A 17,494-nucleotide genomic window follows, 5' to 3' on the forward strand; every position below is an offset into this window, starting at 1 on the left:
TACCGTGAGCCCATTTGTCCTTCAATAAATCCAAAATCAAACTAAATGTTTTTTAAGGGAAATTATGGAAATAAATTACAGAACGATACAGTGACTGTCTCTTCTTCCTCTGCGCCAGCTATTCTTATTGTCGAGGTTGGGTTCATTAAATATGCTGTTTTTGTTATTGCAGTCACTGCTTTATGTAATTAGCTGGAACTTGGTTTCTGTATGATTCAAAGTTCATTGAGGAATAATAGAGTTCACGATCTTACATTAGAATTAGGAGTAACTGCTTCGGTTATCTTCAAGTTAATTGGAATGGTTGACTAAATGCATGGGCTTGAGAAATTATGAGTAATAGTCTCAGGTGTTTTACGCATATCCTATGGGACGTACAGAAGAAACAGTTACATGCCTGCCGTTCGGTCTCGATTTATCCAGAGGTATTTTTCAATTGCAAACGCGAGCGCGCGTTCGAATGAGAATGGTGCGAGTGCGCACGTACGAGTGACGATCGCGCGGCCGTATTTGGCTGCACGGGAAGCGATTGCCTAAACAGCACGACATATTCGACACGTTTTTCTGTAGCAGCAGTCCCGTAGTATAAGCACACAGTTACGTCAGAGTCCAATCGGCTATGAATCATTATGCACCGAGCATATCGTATATCGGCTTTTCAAGGATCGTACGTTTTGCGATCACCCGCCCTGCTTCGTACCAACTGCCGGTTATACAATTGCCGCGGTGGAATTTCATTAACGGCCTATTATCAGGTGAAGCATCTCGGTACGATTCCTCAAACGCCACAATCAGGAGCACCGAGTGTTTCCCATTGAAAACGTAAATCAATTCTGTTTAACAGATTTTCTTACGCGCGAGCCTTTCCTCTCGAAGAGCATTTTATTGCAGATTTTCGATTTACATTTTCTAAAGAAATCACCCACCTTCGGTTCCACGCGATACAAGCTACGGACCTATCGCAACGCGTCCAAGTTCTTTCATTAACGCTGACCTAGCCGCGTTTATTTACGCGCGCCCAGCGAAAAGCATCAATGGTCACCCACGTAAGTTCGCCAGGAGACGCAACAGGCTCTTTATTTAGCGCAGACGGCAATAGAAGCGCAGGCGAGAAGGGGTCTCCACTTTGTTTATGCCGTTGGTCACGGATCTCGCCGGTTCAGCGGCAGACAAATTATGCGCAGGCCGGCGAGAGAGTCGTCGGACCCGTTTCTGGCAGGTAGCTGAATCGGCCGCAGGTCAGCACACGAGACGAGCACGAGGGTGCGCGGCACACGCTTCCTTCTTTTACATGGCCGTGCCAAAAACTTTCGACTGGTCCGTTGACCTGCACGCGATACGTCAGCTCCCGTCGCGACGCGAGTTCAGCGCCGTCTAGGACATACATATCTTACTATTTCGCGACACGGTGGGCAGGTGGCCACGATCCTACTAGTCCCCTTGTCCTGGATCCGTGCCCACCCTCGATCGTGCGTAATATCCAGCTGGATAACAAAACGACACGAATTCCCCGGCACGACCGCCGTTACGCGCCAGAGAAACCGCAAAGCGTTCGATTTAGTTGTGTCGGTTTGCTGCGTGGGTGGCTCGCTCGCCTTCTCTCTCCGTTCACTCTCCACCGCTATCTACCGCACCAACCGATCCCCTGGTGACGTCACATTCCGTAGAAGGGGAATTATAAAACCCGTCCGGGCCGTCCCTTTCTTTTCGCCGTGATTTCCGTGGCCGACCTCGCTTTGTTCCACAGCTCTACGGATCCTGCCTATCCTTCCTCGGCTCCTTTATTCACCGCACCGCGGCGCGCTATTTTTCCTTTCCGTTGCGTTTTCAGGCCCCCACCCAGGGCCGCCGCTAAGGAACGAGCAAATGTGCGGATCGCTTGAAATTATTAGGGATCCGTGCGTGTGCGCGCATGCGCGGACACGCAATTTTTTGCCTCGGACAGCGGCTGGCCAGCAGTCGTCCGTCTGTCGAGAGCGTGTTAAGGACGATGTTGGCCGTTGTGCGGGAGGCGAGACGACGACGACGTTTCGTGGCACGGCGGGCACTGCCGCCGATGTGCTGTCTGCGTAGCGTCTTGAGCAACTCGGTTCTCGCGTAACGCGTGCTAAAAAGAAAGGAGCCACGGGACGAGATAAGCGAGGGGAGATAAGGCACACGAACGGTGTGGCGTACCATCCCTAACAGTCCATGCGCTCCTCGTAGCCATGGCTTCTGTGAAGGTAGCTGTGAGGGTTCGTCCCTTTAATAAAAGGTGCGTGCCATGCAACCAGTGATAGCCCCCCTGCAATGTGACGTCTTATCGACGTTCCGCGTTTCGGTGCTGTTCGATCGAGCACGGAGGTCGTCCCGTGACGAGTGTTAACGGCACCAGCCATTGGCCGTCATGCTCCGCCTCGAATATTCGAATGACAGCATGCCTAAATAATTCCCGACGAAAATTCCGTTCGGTTACTCGTGCGACGTTACTTCGATCCCGTGGGACGATTAATAAGGCGTACGATCCAGTCGCTCTTTGTGCGGCGATCAACCGTCGCGTTGGAATTCAGCCACCTGCTGTCATTCCTTCCCGTATCTAACGTTGCCGTGCCTCGTCCCTGCCCCGGGCCTGCATCTTACTCGATACCCCATGTCTCGCGATAATCGAGCAACCGTTGCCGAGAGATTTCAAGTGCACGAGATGGTGCGTGAACCTTGTCGATCTGTTTTCCAGGGAGCTGGCGATGAACGCGAAGATGATCGTGCAAATGGATGGCAAGAAGACACGTATATTCAACACCAAGGTACTGTGGTACACGTTCAAAAAGTCATCCGCTTCGAGCGCCGCACAAAACCATCGCTTTTATTTAGGTTAAACGCCTCTTTTGTAAACGCGCTGTATAAGTACCCTCGCGCACCGTCCGTCGCCAGCGGTCAATCCTGCCAATCCTCGAGCCTCGTCCTTAATGATCACGAGCGGACTTTCTAAAAAGATTTCTACACGGCGGAACGATATTTTTCTTTTTTCTTTTGTTTTCTCGACCCGAACTACCGCTGACCGCCGCCACGCCGCCCGATACGCTTCGCGCTCGGAACCGTGGCATAATTTCTGCTCGAACGTGCCACGGCTATTGACCCATTAAAACGTCAATGCTATCGTCGCGGGAACACGGGTCCCTCTTTCCTCCGCAGCTGAGATTATTTGTTGTCACGAGTTACGCCATTGATATCCACGCTTGCCAAGCGAAAATCTCTTGACCGAGATCTCACGAGGTGAGATAGCGAGGAGCGGCGCGTCATCTGATCGGAGAAAGTGCGAAAATCGCCGCTGGACCAATCACGGCCCTGTGCTGCTGTCACTTGCACGCCGCTGACCAATCGCAACGCGATTAATGCGCCTTTTTTTAAGCGGGCGAAGCTTGAAATTCTCTGTACGCGGAATATCTAATGATTTTGCAATCAATTAAATGTACAAAATTACCCACTGTTTCGTACGATCTCTTTCTCTATCTCGACGCTGTCTGTTGCACTTTTACGATTAACCTCACGAAAGATGGTTTTTCTTACATCGTCCATGACTAACCTTTATCTTTGACCGCGGTAATTACCATGAGAGTTAGTGTTTCCGCTTGCCGGTAGCGCGGCTAAACAGGTTTATGCAAGACCAGTACGTACAGCGCGAATTGTATCGATCTATCGAAACATGCTCCTTAAGAAGCAAAATCCTCGGGGATACTGGGGTCGCTGTATAGACAATTCGTGAGTAAAGGCCCATGGGGAAATCCTTTGCTTTGTTACTAAAACTTACTTAGGAAATCTTTTACTGTATATGTTCCATTGAAAAGTTGTAAGTCTGCTGCGGCATTGAGTACGCTGAAGGCAACTCTCGAACGATAATGATCCTCACCTAAGCTCTTATTGCTGGTTGCATGATAGATAAACATTAGGAGTTTTACTTTTTAATTGCCCTCTCGGTCTGTTGCGTAATACGCGTCGTGCGGGATCTCGATAGTGCGCGATTAGTTACATATGTGGGATGCAGCCTGACGAATGCACGTGACATAACGGCTTACTATTTGTCAGCCACTTGTGTATCACGAGCTTCTTTCACTATCGGCCATCGAGGCTACTGACCTGTATCAATCTAACCGTGATATTTTTATCTCCCAAAATGAACGATAATTCGTAAGATTAACGTTACCTTGGGACTACCAGGCCGGGGAGAAAGAAGTAGTTCGTACCGCGGATGACTCAACTGCCGGTTGCTTACTAACACAATGGCGCGCGGTTCAATTTCAAATTTGATGCTTCCTCTCTCTGACAATGAAAGATGGAATGTTATCGGATGTTAATGTTAGATTGGAGAAGATTTTGTTCCTTGAACGGGCTGCCTATTGTTTTTTTTCAGATACCGGGTAGTTGCAGGGAAATCGACAGGGAGAGATACAAAGACTTCACGTTTGATCACTCCTACTGGTCCTTCGACACGAACGACGACCACTATGCGTCCCAAGAAGAGGTGCACGTTTATTTGAAACACATTTTTATAGAATTATGCATTTATGTATTACCACGATAAATGTACCGATCGACTAGCGAGAACGCATTTGGCGACGCGTTGACGATGAGCCACGATCAGAATTAAAATAGAATACCCGCGTGCGTGTGTACCGGTATAGTAACCACTGTCGTAAGAACAGGTTCTAATCGTAAACACGTGGCCACTCTTAATATTTCCAAGATTAACTATATCCAGTGAATCATTTCTCATTGAATTAAAAACGATATCTCAAATATTCGACGAATTCAACTGGTAAGCCTTAATTGACATTTGTCGCGGGTTGGTAAATAATTGCGCATTGCGTAAGACACAAAGTATCCTATTTTTATCCATCGTATAATTAACGGCTGTACGCGTAATCGTTTAGTAATTATCGAGTGTTCTGATTCATTCGGCAGTTCATTAGAATCCCTTCGAGCGTGCCGATCATTAAAATTGCTACGCCAATGTGGTACTCATGGCGCATATAAGGTGTGCCTTGCTGTGCTCTCGCGAGGAGCGATGACAGACACTTTTCCCCTGTCGCTATGAATGAATATCGCAGAGGAGCAGCGTTAATTGTTTTCCTTCTCCGTTTTAGGTGTTCTACGATCTCGGTACGGACGTAATAGAAAGTGCCTTCGAGGGCTACAATGCCTGTGTCTTTGCCTACGGTCAGACAGGGTCTGGGAAGACCTTTACGATGATGGGCACGCCGGTAATATTCTAATCGTTTCGCGCTCTGCGAGAATTTCTTCATCCTGATCTCTTTGGGAGCCGTTCTATAAGTCTTAAAATAGTTTCAAGATCGCCTGCATCCAATCACTTTTCAGTAATTCATTATTCTAGCAACTCTCAAATCTGTAACAGTCATCAGCACGAATGTTACTGTAGTATACTGTTGAAAGTAATCACTGGATGGCCTACTCGAATAATCTTAACAAAGCACTGAATATTTTTGAAGCTTCAAATTCTATAGAAGCCTTGAAAAGTAATTAGAATGTACACAGCACTGTTTCTGTTCCACTGTCTTTTGCTAAGTCTCCATTATTATTCAGAAACGTGATACTATAGACGACTGGATTTACAGAAAAAGTTCAGTTCGATTCATCTAATACCGTTTTCTATGAACTTCTATCGAAGTAGAATCGTAAGTGAGCCTAATTAGCACTTAATTACCATATTATCGCGCTTGGGCGCCCATCTATTGATTGATCGCGTACGCCTTTCGCGCCCAGCGAGTAGGGAACATTTATCATTTAATTGTGAAACATTTTGCCTGCACTTTCACTCCTCGGTGGATTTCTACGATTTTTCCTTGCTCCGCCTGACACATACACTCGCTGCCCCCTTTGTTTCCTTCCAAAACATTATAATTCTATTTCTGATATCCGTAGGAGGCTCAAGGACTGATACCGCGGATCTGCAAGACGCTTTTCGCCAGAATGGCCGCGGGTAAAGAGAGCGGAGCGTCGTATAGAACCGAGGTATCGTTCCTGGAAATACACAATGAGAGAGTGAGAGACCTGCTCCGACTGGACCAGTCACAGTCTCATTCTCTCAGAGTGCGGGAGCATCCTAAAAGGGGGCCTTACGTCCAAGACCTGTCCAGCCACCTCGTCTACGATTATTCAGACATCCAGGTAAACGAGCTCGACCACGCTTCCTCCTACTCGCGTTCTACCGCCGACGTCGCACGCTCATACCGTCCTCCGCCCTGTTACAGGAATGCATGGTGAGGGGTAACACGCACAGAACCACGGCCAGCACAAATATGAACGACGTGAGCAGCAGGAGTCACGCGATTTTTACAATAACGTTCGTGCAAGCTGGACTATCCGAGGGGAACATGCCGTCGGAGACCGTTTCCAAGGTGCATCTTGTCGACTTGGCCGGAAGGTAGTCGAGACAAGTGGTCTGAAGATGATTCTTGCTACGAGCCGTTGACCCAGTGACAAATAATTGAACGATTAGCGTAGACGATGGGTCGACGGTCGCGTTCACGTATAACTCTCTGTAATTTCTCCAGCGAGCGGGCGAACGCGACTGGCGCGACTGGCCAGCGACTGAAAGAGGGTGCCCACATCAACAAGTCACTGGTGACTTTAGGTTCTGTGATATCTGCGCTGGCGGAGGTCAGCTCCACGGGCGACGCGTCTTCTTCCTCCAAGCGGAACGTCTTCATACCGTATCGGGACAGTGTGCTCACGTGGCTGCTAAAGGACTCTCTCGGCGGTAACGCGAAAACGATCATGATCGCTGCTATCAGCCCAGCGGACTGCAACTACGGGGAGACACTGAGCACACTTAGGTACGCCAATCGGGCGAAGAATATTATCAACAAGCCGACCATCAACGAAGATCCGAACGTGAAGCTGATTAGGGAGCTCAGAGAGGAGATTCTGAAGTTGAAGTCCCTTATAGGAAAGGACATGGCAAGTAATCAAAGACCGGCGTTATCTAGTTACTCTAAGACGTAATCGTGTAAAAGGACGAAGCTTTACCGTGTTTTATCCGCTAGAGCGTCGAAAGGCCACCGCAAGTATTGCTGGCTCAGATTCACGAGAAGCAAGAGCAGGAGAAAGTGTTGACGGAAGAGTGGACAGAAAAGTGGCGGGAAACGCAACAGATACTTCAGGAGCAGAAAGCGTTGGGTCTCCGAAAGAGCGGCGTTGGCGTGGTATTGGACTCTGAAATGCCGCACTTGGTAGGGATAGACGATGATCTCCTCAGCACAGGTGTGACGCTGTATCACCTGAAAGAGGGCAGAACGTTAGTTGGAACGGAGGATGCCCCTACCACGCAGGTGAGACTTGGTTCTTAACTTCTTATCCCCTGTGCTAATTGCTCGACCAGCTCTTAGTCGTTGGAAATGCTAGTTACTTAAATATGATACAGTTAAAATATAACATACGATTCCACGAACAGGATATCGTATTGACTGGCGCGGACGTTGAGCCAGAGCACTGCGTGGTGGAGTTAGATAGCGGCGTAGCGACCCTTCATCCCCTTTCTCCGCACTGCTGGATCAACACGGCCCAACTCGATAAGCCGACGCGGCTGTCGCAAGGCTGCATCATCCTTCTGGGCCGGAACAACATGTTCCGGTATAACGATCCGGCGGAAGCGGCCAAGCTAAGAAAGGAAGGTGGAACGGGTAACGGTAACTTACAGTCCACGGTGGTGAATCTCTCAAGACTGTCCCTCCTGAGCTGGAGCGTCTCGGACTTGCATGCCTCGTCCTCTAGCGATAACCTTTTGAACTCGAGCGAGGACCTACGCGCGCTCGAGGAACTAGAACAGCAGAAGGCTGCCCTTATCAAGGAAAAGGAGGACTTCAAGGTTCGTTGGCACCGATCAGCTGACGCTTGTCTGCTCGCTGTGCAAACTAGAGTGGCCCAGAAGTAGTAGAACTACAATAATTATTCATAGTTACTAGCATTAGTTGCTACTAATTAACACTTCTGAACCATCCTAGGGTCTAATCACTTACACGAAGCCACCCGAGCTCTCAGCTTTCCGTTAAGGTGGATCACTCTGTGATACGCGTTTCGGTGTTAAGATTACCATTGAAAGTTCGCAGGATTGAGCATCATTGTAAGGTTGTTTGATGCAGAGGGAGCAGGAGGAGCGAGAAGAGAGATGGGCCGCGAGAAGAGAGGCTCTGGAAGGTGCCCAACGCGAACTGGAACGCGAATGGGGCGCCCAGTGGAAAGAGTGGGCGGACGCGATAGCCGCCCTAGAGTCTAGGCAGCGCGAGCTTCGCAACCGGCGACACATACTGGAGCAAGAGCGCCGGGACGAGATGACGCAAGTAAGTGACTCGGATGCGCCGTCCCCGGACTTGAACGTAATATCGATCAAGTATCAATTCTACCTGGTCCTTATCGCTCTCGGTGTTCTTATTTGCTTGTCTGGCAACATCATCATCTACTCGCACGTTTGCCCTTTGAACATGTGACCCCGTTCTAGTAATAACTATCAGGAACCTTGGTTCTATCCGCGTTCCTATGTGCTGTCCGATAAGAGTTCAATGCTCTGCAAGTGCTCGTCGAGAACTGTACTTAACTGAAACCGCTCGAGGTTCAAACGAGATATCATCGCCGATGACGGCGATGATAATACGTCTCGTTATAAATATAGACTTAGAGAATTATTAAAGACTAGGGGTGCTCTAATGGAAACAATGGCGTCTATCAGGATTCACTTCTGAATGTAACATATGTAATATGTGTAAATGTTAACAGGACAATATTTGCCCGTTTCAAATGTATGTATATATATATATGTATATATACATATATATTTTTTATTTGTATCCTACGTTTCTATGCAGATACTATTATCTTAGAGAGACAATGGTCGCTATCTGAATTTTAACGCCTATCTTTTAGCGGTTAGATAAAAAGACTAAATAAGCTGCCGAAACGAACTGTGCCAGTGTTGACGAGATATTGCCGGACAAATGGCATTCCATGGAATGTTGTTATCTATTTAAGTACCTTGTAGACAATGTTAAAGTGAAGATGGAGATAAAGTTATGTACATATCCGGGCTTGTTTTGTAGAACGTCTATATGGGTTTGTTATGCGAGAAAGGAAACGAGAACGAAAGAAAGAACTGTTGTTATACGATACTTGTTGATTAATAAATTTTTCTTACGAAAATTGGCCTTCGATCTTCCACGAAACGTTGCACGCACACTACTCTCTTGTTCTATTATTCACATCGCTCGTTAATTACACTCGAATATGGTCGAATTAACGCTCCCGATTAACAAACCCAATGTATCTTCTTAACAATATTGGGGCACGTCCGCATGTGCACCATTGTGGGATCAAACAGAGTAAACTAACTGATTTTTAAGGTAACGTATCATCGTAACTTCTTCCCCGGTTTTTTTTTCTGTTTGTTTTTCAAACATTTTCGTTTATACTTTATCAATCGACCTTTCGCTAGATTAAGCTCCCAGTGGATATTGTACGAGTCGATCTCGAATAACGTCAAGTAGACCCTGAGACCAATGATCCATGAAAGTAGCACGCCTCTTATTCTTACTTTAATCCCTTTGAACCTTATGTTGTAAAATTGATAAATGTATCTGTTCATGGTGATTTGGTGAGGATCATACCTTGTTATAGCGGGAGTCGGGCACTCTTTTTCAGTTGCTCATCCGAGAAGTATGAGACGCCTTCTTTAATTATAATTTTTCAGTCATCGTGTCTTCTTCTTTTTTTTTTGTTAATGCATCGATATGTGTATGTGTGGTACCAGGTAGAAAGTTTATGTAGGGAAGTTGCCTCTCTGCGCACTACATTGCAGTCCAAGCATCGTCAGTTCCAAGAGTTCATGAACAATCACGAGCGCGCTCAAAGATTCCATCAATGGTGGGAGAAGGTAAGATTTAGAGAAAGGAAATTCGATATTAGCGGCACGTCTGTAGTACATAGGGAAGCACGAACAACAAAAGTAATCGCACGGCACACGAATCTGCATCGTGTCCTCTTCTTCTATTGTTTGCTCCCTTTTTTTGTTTTTGGATTTATATCTATTTCTCTTTGTGTGTCGATCGCGTGGAATTACTGTGCGCTAGAAGACGTACGGCAGCTTTTCAGTTCAGAGAGAAAATGTACAATTTCAGACGGACGACGGTGCTGGCAGTGACGGCAGCTTGCCAGAATCCTGGTCAAGCTTGAACGATGATAAATGCGTGGACGCGATGCGAGAGCTTGTTAATCATCACGTAAGTAAATCCAATACCAATGTACACTGGCGATTCTAATTTAGATTTCAATAAATTCGGACCGTCACGAGTCCTGATATCTTCAACAATAATCTCGTTAGAAATCTAAGAACGCATAAATACCGGACGAACGACGATGAATTAAGGATGAAAGTCTGTTGTTCAGAAAAAAGAGCTGGCTGTGCTGGAGACCGAGTTGCAGAGCAAAGTAAAATCGCTGAACGAACACCAAAGCAAAGTGGACAAAATGGAAGAAGAGCTGATGGAGATAGCTAAAAAACAGAAGCATATGTTCAACTTGGAAGTAAGTGTGTTATATAAACTTAATTATCGGCACGGTGCTCTCGCTTTCACTTAACGCGAAATGCTTCTGCCAGTTGGAAGGGGAGGGAAGCATGGAGAAGAAGCTGCTTCTGGCGAAGCGGACACAGCAGCAGCTGCAGGAGATCCTACGGCGGAAGCAGAGCCTTTCCTTGAATCTGAAACGCGCTTTGCCTGCATCCCCGGGTGATCATTCCTCGAGCGGCGACGAGATCATTGCCAACGGGGACGCTCAGGCGTTCTACGACGCGTGCAACAGAAAGCTTCAAATAGCATCCGCCTTGAGTCTACTGCCAGACAATGTTCCAAGTTCCATCGAGACTGCTGACACTTTCCACACGGCTGCGGCTGATTCCCCCGAACCTCGCATTCTCTTCGAAGATCCGGGCACAAGAGAGCCTCGAACCTCGCTGAACGATGAGCAGAGGGAGCAAGACAGACAGCACCAATCCCCTCGAGAAAAAGAGGAGAAATTTCCTGAAGTGGAAGGGAGAAGCGCGTTGAATGCAGCCAGGATGTTTTCCGTGGAAAGTATCACAGAACCTGAGAAGTGTAACGGCAGCGCTAACGGCGAGCAAACTGAATTAAAGTCTCCAACGAATTCCGCAACGGAGGATGATATTCCTCAAGATTCGCTGGAGTCGCCGGTTCAACAGAATCCGGCAATGAAACGACTGAACCAAAGAATCGCTCGTCAAAGGATGATGGTGATGAGGTGCCTGGAGGCGAGCAGCCCCTCGAAAGAAGATCTAAATAGGCAGATAGCGATGTTGCAAGACCTTCAGAAGCAACAGATAGAGCTAGAGGTGTCGCTTTTGGAGGACGAACGGAAGAGTCAGGAAAAGTCGACTGTAGAATGCAATAACGATAGACTGCCAGCTGGTGACGCTAGTGACCGTCTACAAGCTGTAGAATCGAAAACGTGCCGCGATCCAGAACCCGCGAACAACTCTGCCACGTTGCTGACCGTGGCCACAACGCGGTCCCCGGTCCTGAGGAATAACAGGCCTAACACCAACGACGAGGACGGTCTGTCAGAGTCTGTTGCGCCTAGGATACCTTCTGGGAGAGGATACTCGACAGTGTACCTGACGGTAATCCTTGTTAGGACCTTCTGAAGTTGAGAGAATTGCTACGTTAACTGTTTTCATATACCGTCCCCTTATTTAGAGTCAAAACCGAGGCGACGGACTGAGTAGCCCGTACTCCCTGACAATCACCAGGTCCTTGCCGTCTTTGATAGCGAACGACGCTGACAGCGACAATGTGGTTAACATGATCGTTAGTATAACCTCCTACGTAATACGCGGAGCTGGCACGTCCAGCCACTACGAGTACGAGGTGCGGGTGTTGGCGCAGGACGATAACTGGACGCTTCTGCGTAGATACAGAAGGTTTCGAGAGCTGTATATCTCGATGAGACAGAAATATGGGAGCAAGGTAAACGATTGATTGAATTCTAAGTACAATAGCAATTGCCCACGGTGCGATATAATCGGAGATAGAATCTAAGGGTAGGGTACCTTTCGCCTTGGAAGTGGATTATGAAGAAGACCTTTCCATTCCGCAGGTAGCAGCAATACGCTTTCCATCTAGGCAAGTTTTCCCAAGGTACGAGGTAGTGGCCCAGCAACGTAGGAAAAAATTAGAAGAATATCTGCGACGATTAATTCAAGTCTGCTCGGAATTGCCGCACTGCGAGCCCCTCTACAAGTTCAACGGCAACCTCGGCAACATAGACAAGCAATCGTTGCTGGAGTTCAGCTCGTTCTTCAGGCGTGGAACGTTTGAGAGCAGCAAATACGGAACGAGCTAAAGGGAACACCGGCGACTCCCACTATTCCACGCGACTTAATTGAACTCGAGCCTGTAGGTGTTTAAAATTCGTTGGTATTTTTTTATAAACGACGGACTGGGGAGATCCTAAAAGAAACAGTGGGATAAAAATATTAGCACAGTATATAGTTACCACTATTACGACGATTAATCGTATGCTTACCAAAAGAAACACGTTTCTAAAAAGTTTATTTGTTTATAAGACTGATGTATGACGCGTATTTAAATATTTGTTCGTAGCTTGTTAGTAAAAACGTACCGCGAAATTTATATTTTAAGGGGACAGAACGAGATCTGATAACGAATGAGTCTCGAGAATATTTTCCACACAGATCCCAGTGAGAATTGTGTATCACAGTTTTGACATCACTAGAATTCTGCGGAGAGACCATATATATGTATAATTGTTAGGGGGTTGCGGATATTTTCCTACTGTTTTTCGCCCGTTAGAATTAACGATTTCAAAATGTACCTTTCCTTGCTTCGGTTTTTGAAGGGATCGTTGACCCTATTCTTATCTTAATTTCGCGTTTGTCGTTAAGGGTAGCCTAGACTCAGTATTGTTGCAACAAAAAAAACGCACGAGATACGGGATACTTTGCTGTGCGCACAACCACGGTGACCATAATAATAATATTAATAATAATATCGGGAGCGATTATGCCTGCGATAATAATTAGATTTCACAAATGATCGCGTTTATTTTCGTCGTCGGAGAGCGTCTTCGTAATATCGTCGTGACTGATGATCGACCATATATTTAAAGAAACAAGGTACATCCTCGTAGCGTCTAGTTACGGACTTATTGAAATTATCATAATTTTACGAAGTGCAAATGATATCATATCGCTGTTGAAGATCTTCCGGTTCCGGGAATTTATAATATATAAATATATTGTATATGTATACACTGCGTTTCGCGGCGAAGTTTGTAAAGAATAAGAGAGAAAGAGAGAGAAAGAGAAGGGACGGCGATGTTAATGTTAACAGAATCGTTATGCAAGTGCTTAGCAATGAATGGAAGAGTTCTTTGTTAATCGACGCTAACTTCGACATTATTCTCGGCAAAGTGTTTACCCGGCATTGTAAAATTGCTTCCGAAGAGCTGAAGACGCGATCCACTATTATACGCTTCTCAAGTCCGCGAAATCTATACGAGTAACGATAAAGATCGTGCGTTTCCTATTTACCACGGCCAGCATCATTTTGCCTTGAATTCTAAACGATCAGAACTATCGGAACTATCGCCTGTGTACCCGACTCTGATTGTTGTTGTTTAATGTTGTAAGAGCGAACGAAGCTTCTGGCAGTACGCATCGTCGTTTCAAGCGAGCATCCAAGTATGTGATTTATGGTGAACGATATTCATGGCTGTGTATAAACGGACTTCAAACCACTGGAAATAAATCCCGATGGATGGATAGTGGTACTAGGTAGCTCGTAGCTTAGGGGTCTGTGCATTTAGCGAATTGTTTAGACGAACGTTATACCTCATGTTTCATACAGTTCCCGAAAGGGCGATCAGCAACCGCTTCTTTTTATACTTGATCTACGCGATGCATGCTCCCTAAATGTAACGAAAATACAATAAATTGTCATAGCTCGATTGATTCGACCTCTATCCATTATTAACCTTGCTCCGATATGAATAATTAAAGGCGAGTATAAGCTAAACCATGTTAAAAACTAAAACAGAGACTGTCAAGGAACATCTGAAGTCGCTCGGTACTTATAAGAGATAAATACAATTATTATTTATTATGTCTTCTCATACTCATCTTACAAATGTAAATTTTCGTCTTGAGCATTCTTTTTTTCTCTGATATTGGAACCCTTGTTCAACGTAATTGTTCAACGAATACTTTGACCATTAAAAAATACTGAATAATCCAGCGCACAGGACGCAGCGTATGGGTATGGCCCTGGCTTGCGTGCCACGGCACGGTTACACTTACAAAATACAAGTTTTGGAAACCGACAGGTCACGAACGAAGAATTTCAACGGTAATATAAAAACTAGACGATCATAAGTGAAATAGGCACTATCCTTTCGTAATAAATTATAGTAGAGAATGTTATGCTTGTCATACCTACGGTTAAATGAACACTTGCTCGCTCGCTAAGCTATCAGCGAACGGCGCGACGATCACCCTGGTAGCGAAGTAAAACGTCAGACCGAATGTGATGGAGATCGGCAGAGCGGGTAACGCTTTCTTGAATATGGCCAGCAGCAGCAACGTTAAACAAAGCCCCTGGGAACAGGGAATACAAATAATCAAGCTCTTGGAGCCTCACTATTTCGACAGAAGGCACGAACGATATACACGTACAATGAGGATGGCAACGAAACAAGCCAGAGTTGTGTTCCAGTCGCCATAGCTGGAAGCTTTCCCCACTAGAACGCTGTAGAATATAAAATCTCCGAGGCCCAACTTAACTCCTCTCTCTTCCTCGGTGACTGACAGTTGCACGTCCTGTGGATCTCGTACAACTCGATTCTCTTGTTGCCTCGAGCTTTCCGTCAACGAGGAAGTGTTTTCGCGCACCTCTTGCGCTCGCCTCGCACCTCGATCACCTGAAAGTAAAGCCTCGCGTTAGCTACGGCAGGTAATAACGCGATTGCGTACGTTCGTCTACTACCGTGCGTCTCCACCCACTCAGGGGTAAATCCACCCTCCTCCGCGTCTCCTCCAGCAGGAGTATTATTTTGATTGTCTACTCGACCACGCATCGGATACGCAGCGGTATCACCAGCAGCGGAATCACTGCTGGTCATCGTTGCTGCCTGCACGTAGCCAGCGTAAGTCATTGTGGCTGTATACAAGACAGTCGAAGAGTATATCAAGGCTGGGAAAATGGACTCGTTCCGCTCTTGGGCTGTCTCTACGAGTATCCTCAGAGGTCCCTTCGGTGTTAATACAGCTATCAAATCTGTGCAAGCAAACTGTGAGCACGCATTGCTTTTGAGAAATACATATCTTATACCGAATATTTATCTTACCCCAGATACTGATCACACCTAACACAACCCACGCTGTCCATTCTGGCAAGTATTTGATAAAGACGAGTGCCATTAGAGCGGAGATGAAAATAAGATATGCTTGCTGCAGCTGCAAGGGCCCCTGCCAGTGTATACATATCATTCCGACTACTCCGAAGTTCCATAGCACAATCCCTAACGTGAACAAGTCCATTGGAATGTTGTAAGCCTTTAATATTTGCCTGCATAGAATCTTAGTGTTAGACGATATGGAAGATAGACAGACTCCCAGGCGAAACGCTATACTCACTCGCAATACAGCATAGAAAATATAGATAAGAGCAGCAAGGAACTTATTATTAACCACCCGTGGATCACTTTGTAAAATTTGTATTTATACAGGATGATAAGTATCACAGTCATAACAACAATGACGCTCATGAGTATCAACGAATTGGCGACTGCTTGCCAAGCTTTGGTACTCGTGTCAGAACTGTCTTCGTGAAAGGGAGTGTATAATCTGAAAGAGACGTACATCCGTTTACCTTCCAAAGATTCTGCACGTGTAAACTTTGTAATCGTCCGCGGGCGAGAACTTACAAGTACATTCCTTTGGTGGTATAGAAATTTATAGAACTAATCGTTGCGACTACGACTAACATACAAAGGGACACGGGCACGAATAACTTAATAACGTGCGCCGCTCCATACTTCAATTCTTCCTCCTCCTCGTCCCTATGTGGACCGTTGTTACCTGGCGCAGGTCTCCTAGCCGAACCTGCATTGTTCAAAACGCCCGGTGTCTGAACACGCACCTCGGGGACACCATTCTCAACCTGCAATTCATTTGCATCGTCATTAGCAGCACAATTTTAATAAAATTTCGTTGCACGCAGAAGCTATTCGCAGAATTACCTCCTCGTTACTGATACGCGACCGCCTTTTTCGACCAGTGACCAAGCCCAGGTCGTCCGTGCGTGACTCCGCGACGTGACCGTCCATTAGGCTTGTGTATTCGTCCGCCGAATCGTAAGTATCACTCTCAGACATTCATCAACGCCTATGCTTGCGGACGAGTCGATATAAAAACCCGTTGACAGCTCCCCGAACGCTACTTTTTGTACTTGCACAGCTTGCTCGCGTTACCCGCAACGGCTCGCGACCACAACAAAACAGTACAAAAATATTCTCCACTGGTTCCTACGATTCAACGATTAGTAACACTCTAATTCGAAGAAACACAACAAGATAAATCTCCTAGCACGGAGAAACGCACGCTTTGATATGCTCGATATGCTCTCATAAGCTCCTTAATTGGAGCTACAAATCCGAAATATCGTTTCGAGTTTAATTGAAACTTTTACAAACTCCCTACTAACAGGGAACGTATTACCCATACGATTGTCACATTTCTGTTTAATTCTGTAATTAAAAGTTTCAAAATATAACACTGATTAACAATATTGGTAATTTATTGCTGTTAAAAAACCATTGAATCCAATTGAATCATAGATCACGCAGCGCCATAGATATGTAGCGGTGATACTAGTGGACTAAAGCGAGTCCAATTTGTTTACGAATATAAGAATTTGTTTATTCAATTGTTAATTAAAACCGAGGTTATAGATACTTTGTAGAGGTCCTGAAACTTATTATGTGGTAATGTATATCGTGAAAATTGTTCATTTATTGTTCGAAAAGAGGTTTCAAAATTTGCTTCGTTTAGGATACTCAAATGCTAGCGACACGTCGCTGCGAAAGGCGCGAACTAAAATGGGGGTTAAAAGACGCCTATTTGCCAATTTGAAGGATGCAGGATAATTTCTGAAGCCTGGCGTTTGCGTATTTTTAACCGACTTCAAAAAGGAGAGGGTTATAGATTTGACCCGTATGTATATGTTTTTTTATGTTTGTCCCCACATACCTCCGCAGCATATAGACCAATTTTGATGACCTTTTTTTTATTTGAAAGAAGGCTGGGTGGTCCCATCCTACACTGCATCAACATTGGCCCAATATTTTTCCAGTTCTGGTTAATAATAAAGACTATTGTCACCTAATTATTATTATTTTATGTACGTACGCGCATATCTCA

The 17,494-nt window shown here is 45.9% G+C and overlaps 2 protein-coding genes and 1 long non-coding RNA gene across 6 annotated transcripts; 1 reads left to right on the forward strand and 2 right to left on the reverse strand.

The window, feature by feature from the left end:
* Positions 1-1,962: 1,962 nt before the first annotated feature.
* Klp98a (kinesin-like protein 98A) lies at positions 1,963-14,029 on the forward strand. 4 transcript variants are annotated; one of them, XM_076810161.1, is made up of 16 exons: positions 1,963-2,254; positions 2,714-2,783; positions 4,388-4,498; positions 5,121-5,237; positions 5,917-6,162; positions 6,246-6,418; positions 6,549-6,954; positions 7,041-7,325; positions 7,448-7,861; positions 8,136-8,333; positions 9,794-9,916; positions 10,161-10,262; positions 10,417-10,566; positions 10,640-11,677; positions 11,754-12,023; positions 12,154-14,029. In XM_076810161.1, exons 1-16 carry the CDS (start codon positions 2,208-2,210, stop codon positions 12,397-12,399), a joined length of 3,996 nt encoding a protein of 1,331 aa, XP_076666276.1. In that variant the 5' UTR covers positions 1,963-2,207; the 3' UTR covers positions 12,400-14,029. The 4 variants fall into 4 exon arrangements, with proteins under 4 accessions (XP_076666276.1, XP_076666277.1, XP_076666278.1 ...); XM_076810162.1 differs by having other exon boundaries at positions 10,429-10,566; XM_076810163.1 differs by lacking the exon at positions 9,794-9,916.
* Positions 4,136-5,922, reverse strand: LOC143367910 (uncharacterized). The gene is made up of 2 exons (XR_013085114.1): positions 5,699-5,922; positions 4,136-5,380 (listed from the first exon to the last, which is right to left on the reverse strand). It is a non-coding gene; the product is annotated as an uncharacterized LOC143367910 (long non-coding RNA).
* Positions 14,030-14,148: 119 nt separating the features above from the next.
* Psn (presenilin) lies at positions 14,149-16,927 on the reverse strand. Its single transcript, XM_076810177.1, has 7 exons — positions 16,315-16,927; positions 16,000-16,235; positions 15,710-15,919; positions 15,421-15,641; positions 15,060-15,350; positions 14,750-14,994; positions 14,149-14,671 (listed from the first exon to the last, which is right to left on the reverse strand). The coding sequence occupies exons 1-7, from the start codon at positions 16,447-16,449 to the stop codon at positions 14,516-14,518; spliced, it is 1,494 nt and encodes a 497-aa protein (XP_076666292.1). The 5' UTR covers positions 16,450-16,927; the 3' UTR covers positions 14,149-14,515.
* Positions 16,928-17,494: the final 567 nt, after the last annotated feature.

Source organism: Andrena cerasifolii, chromosome 4 (assembly GCF_050908995.1).
Source record: "Andrena cerasifolii isolate SP2316 chromosome 4, iyAndCera1_principal, whole genome shotgun sequence".
NCBI lineage: Eukaryota > Metazoa > Arthropoda > Insecta > Hymenoptera > Andrenidae > Andrena > Andrena cerasifolii.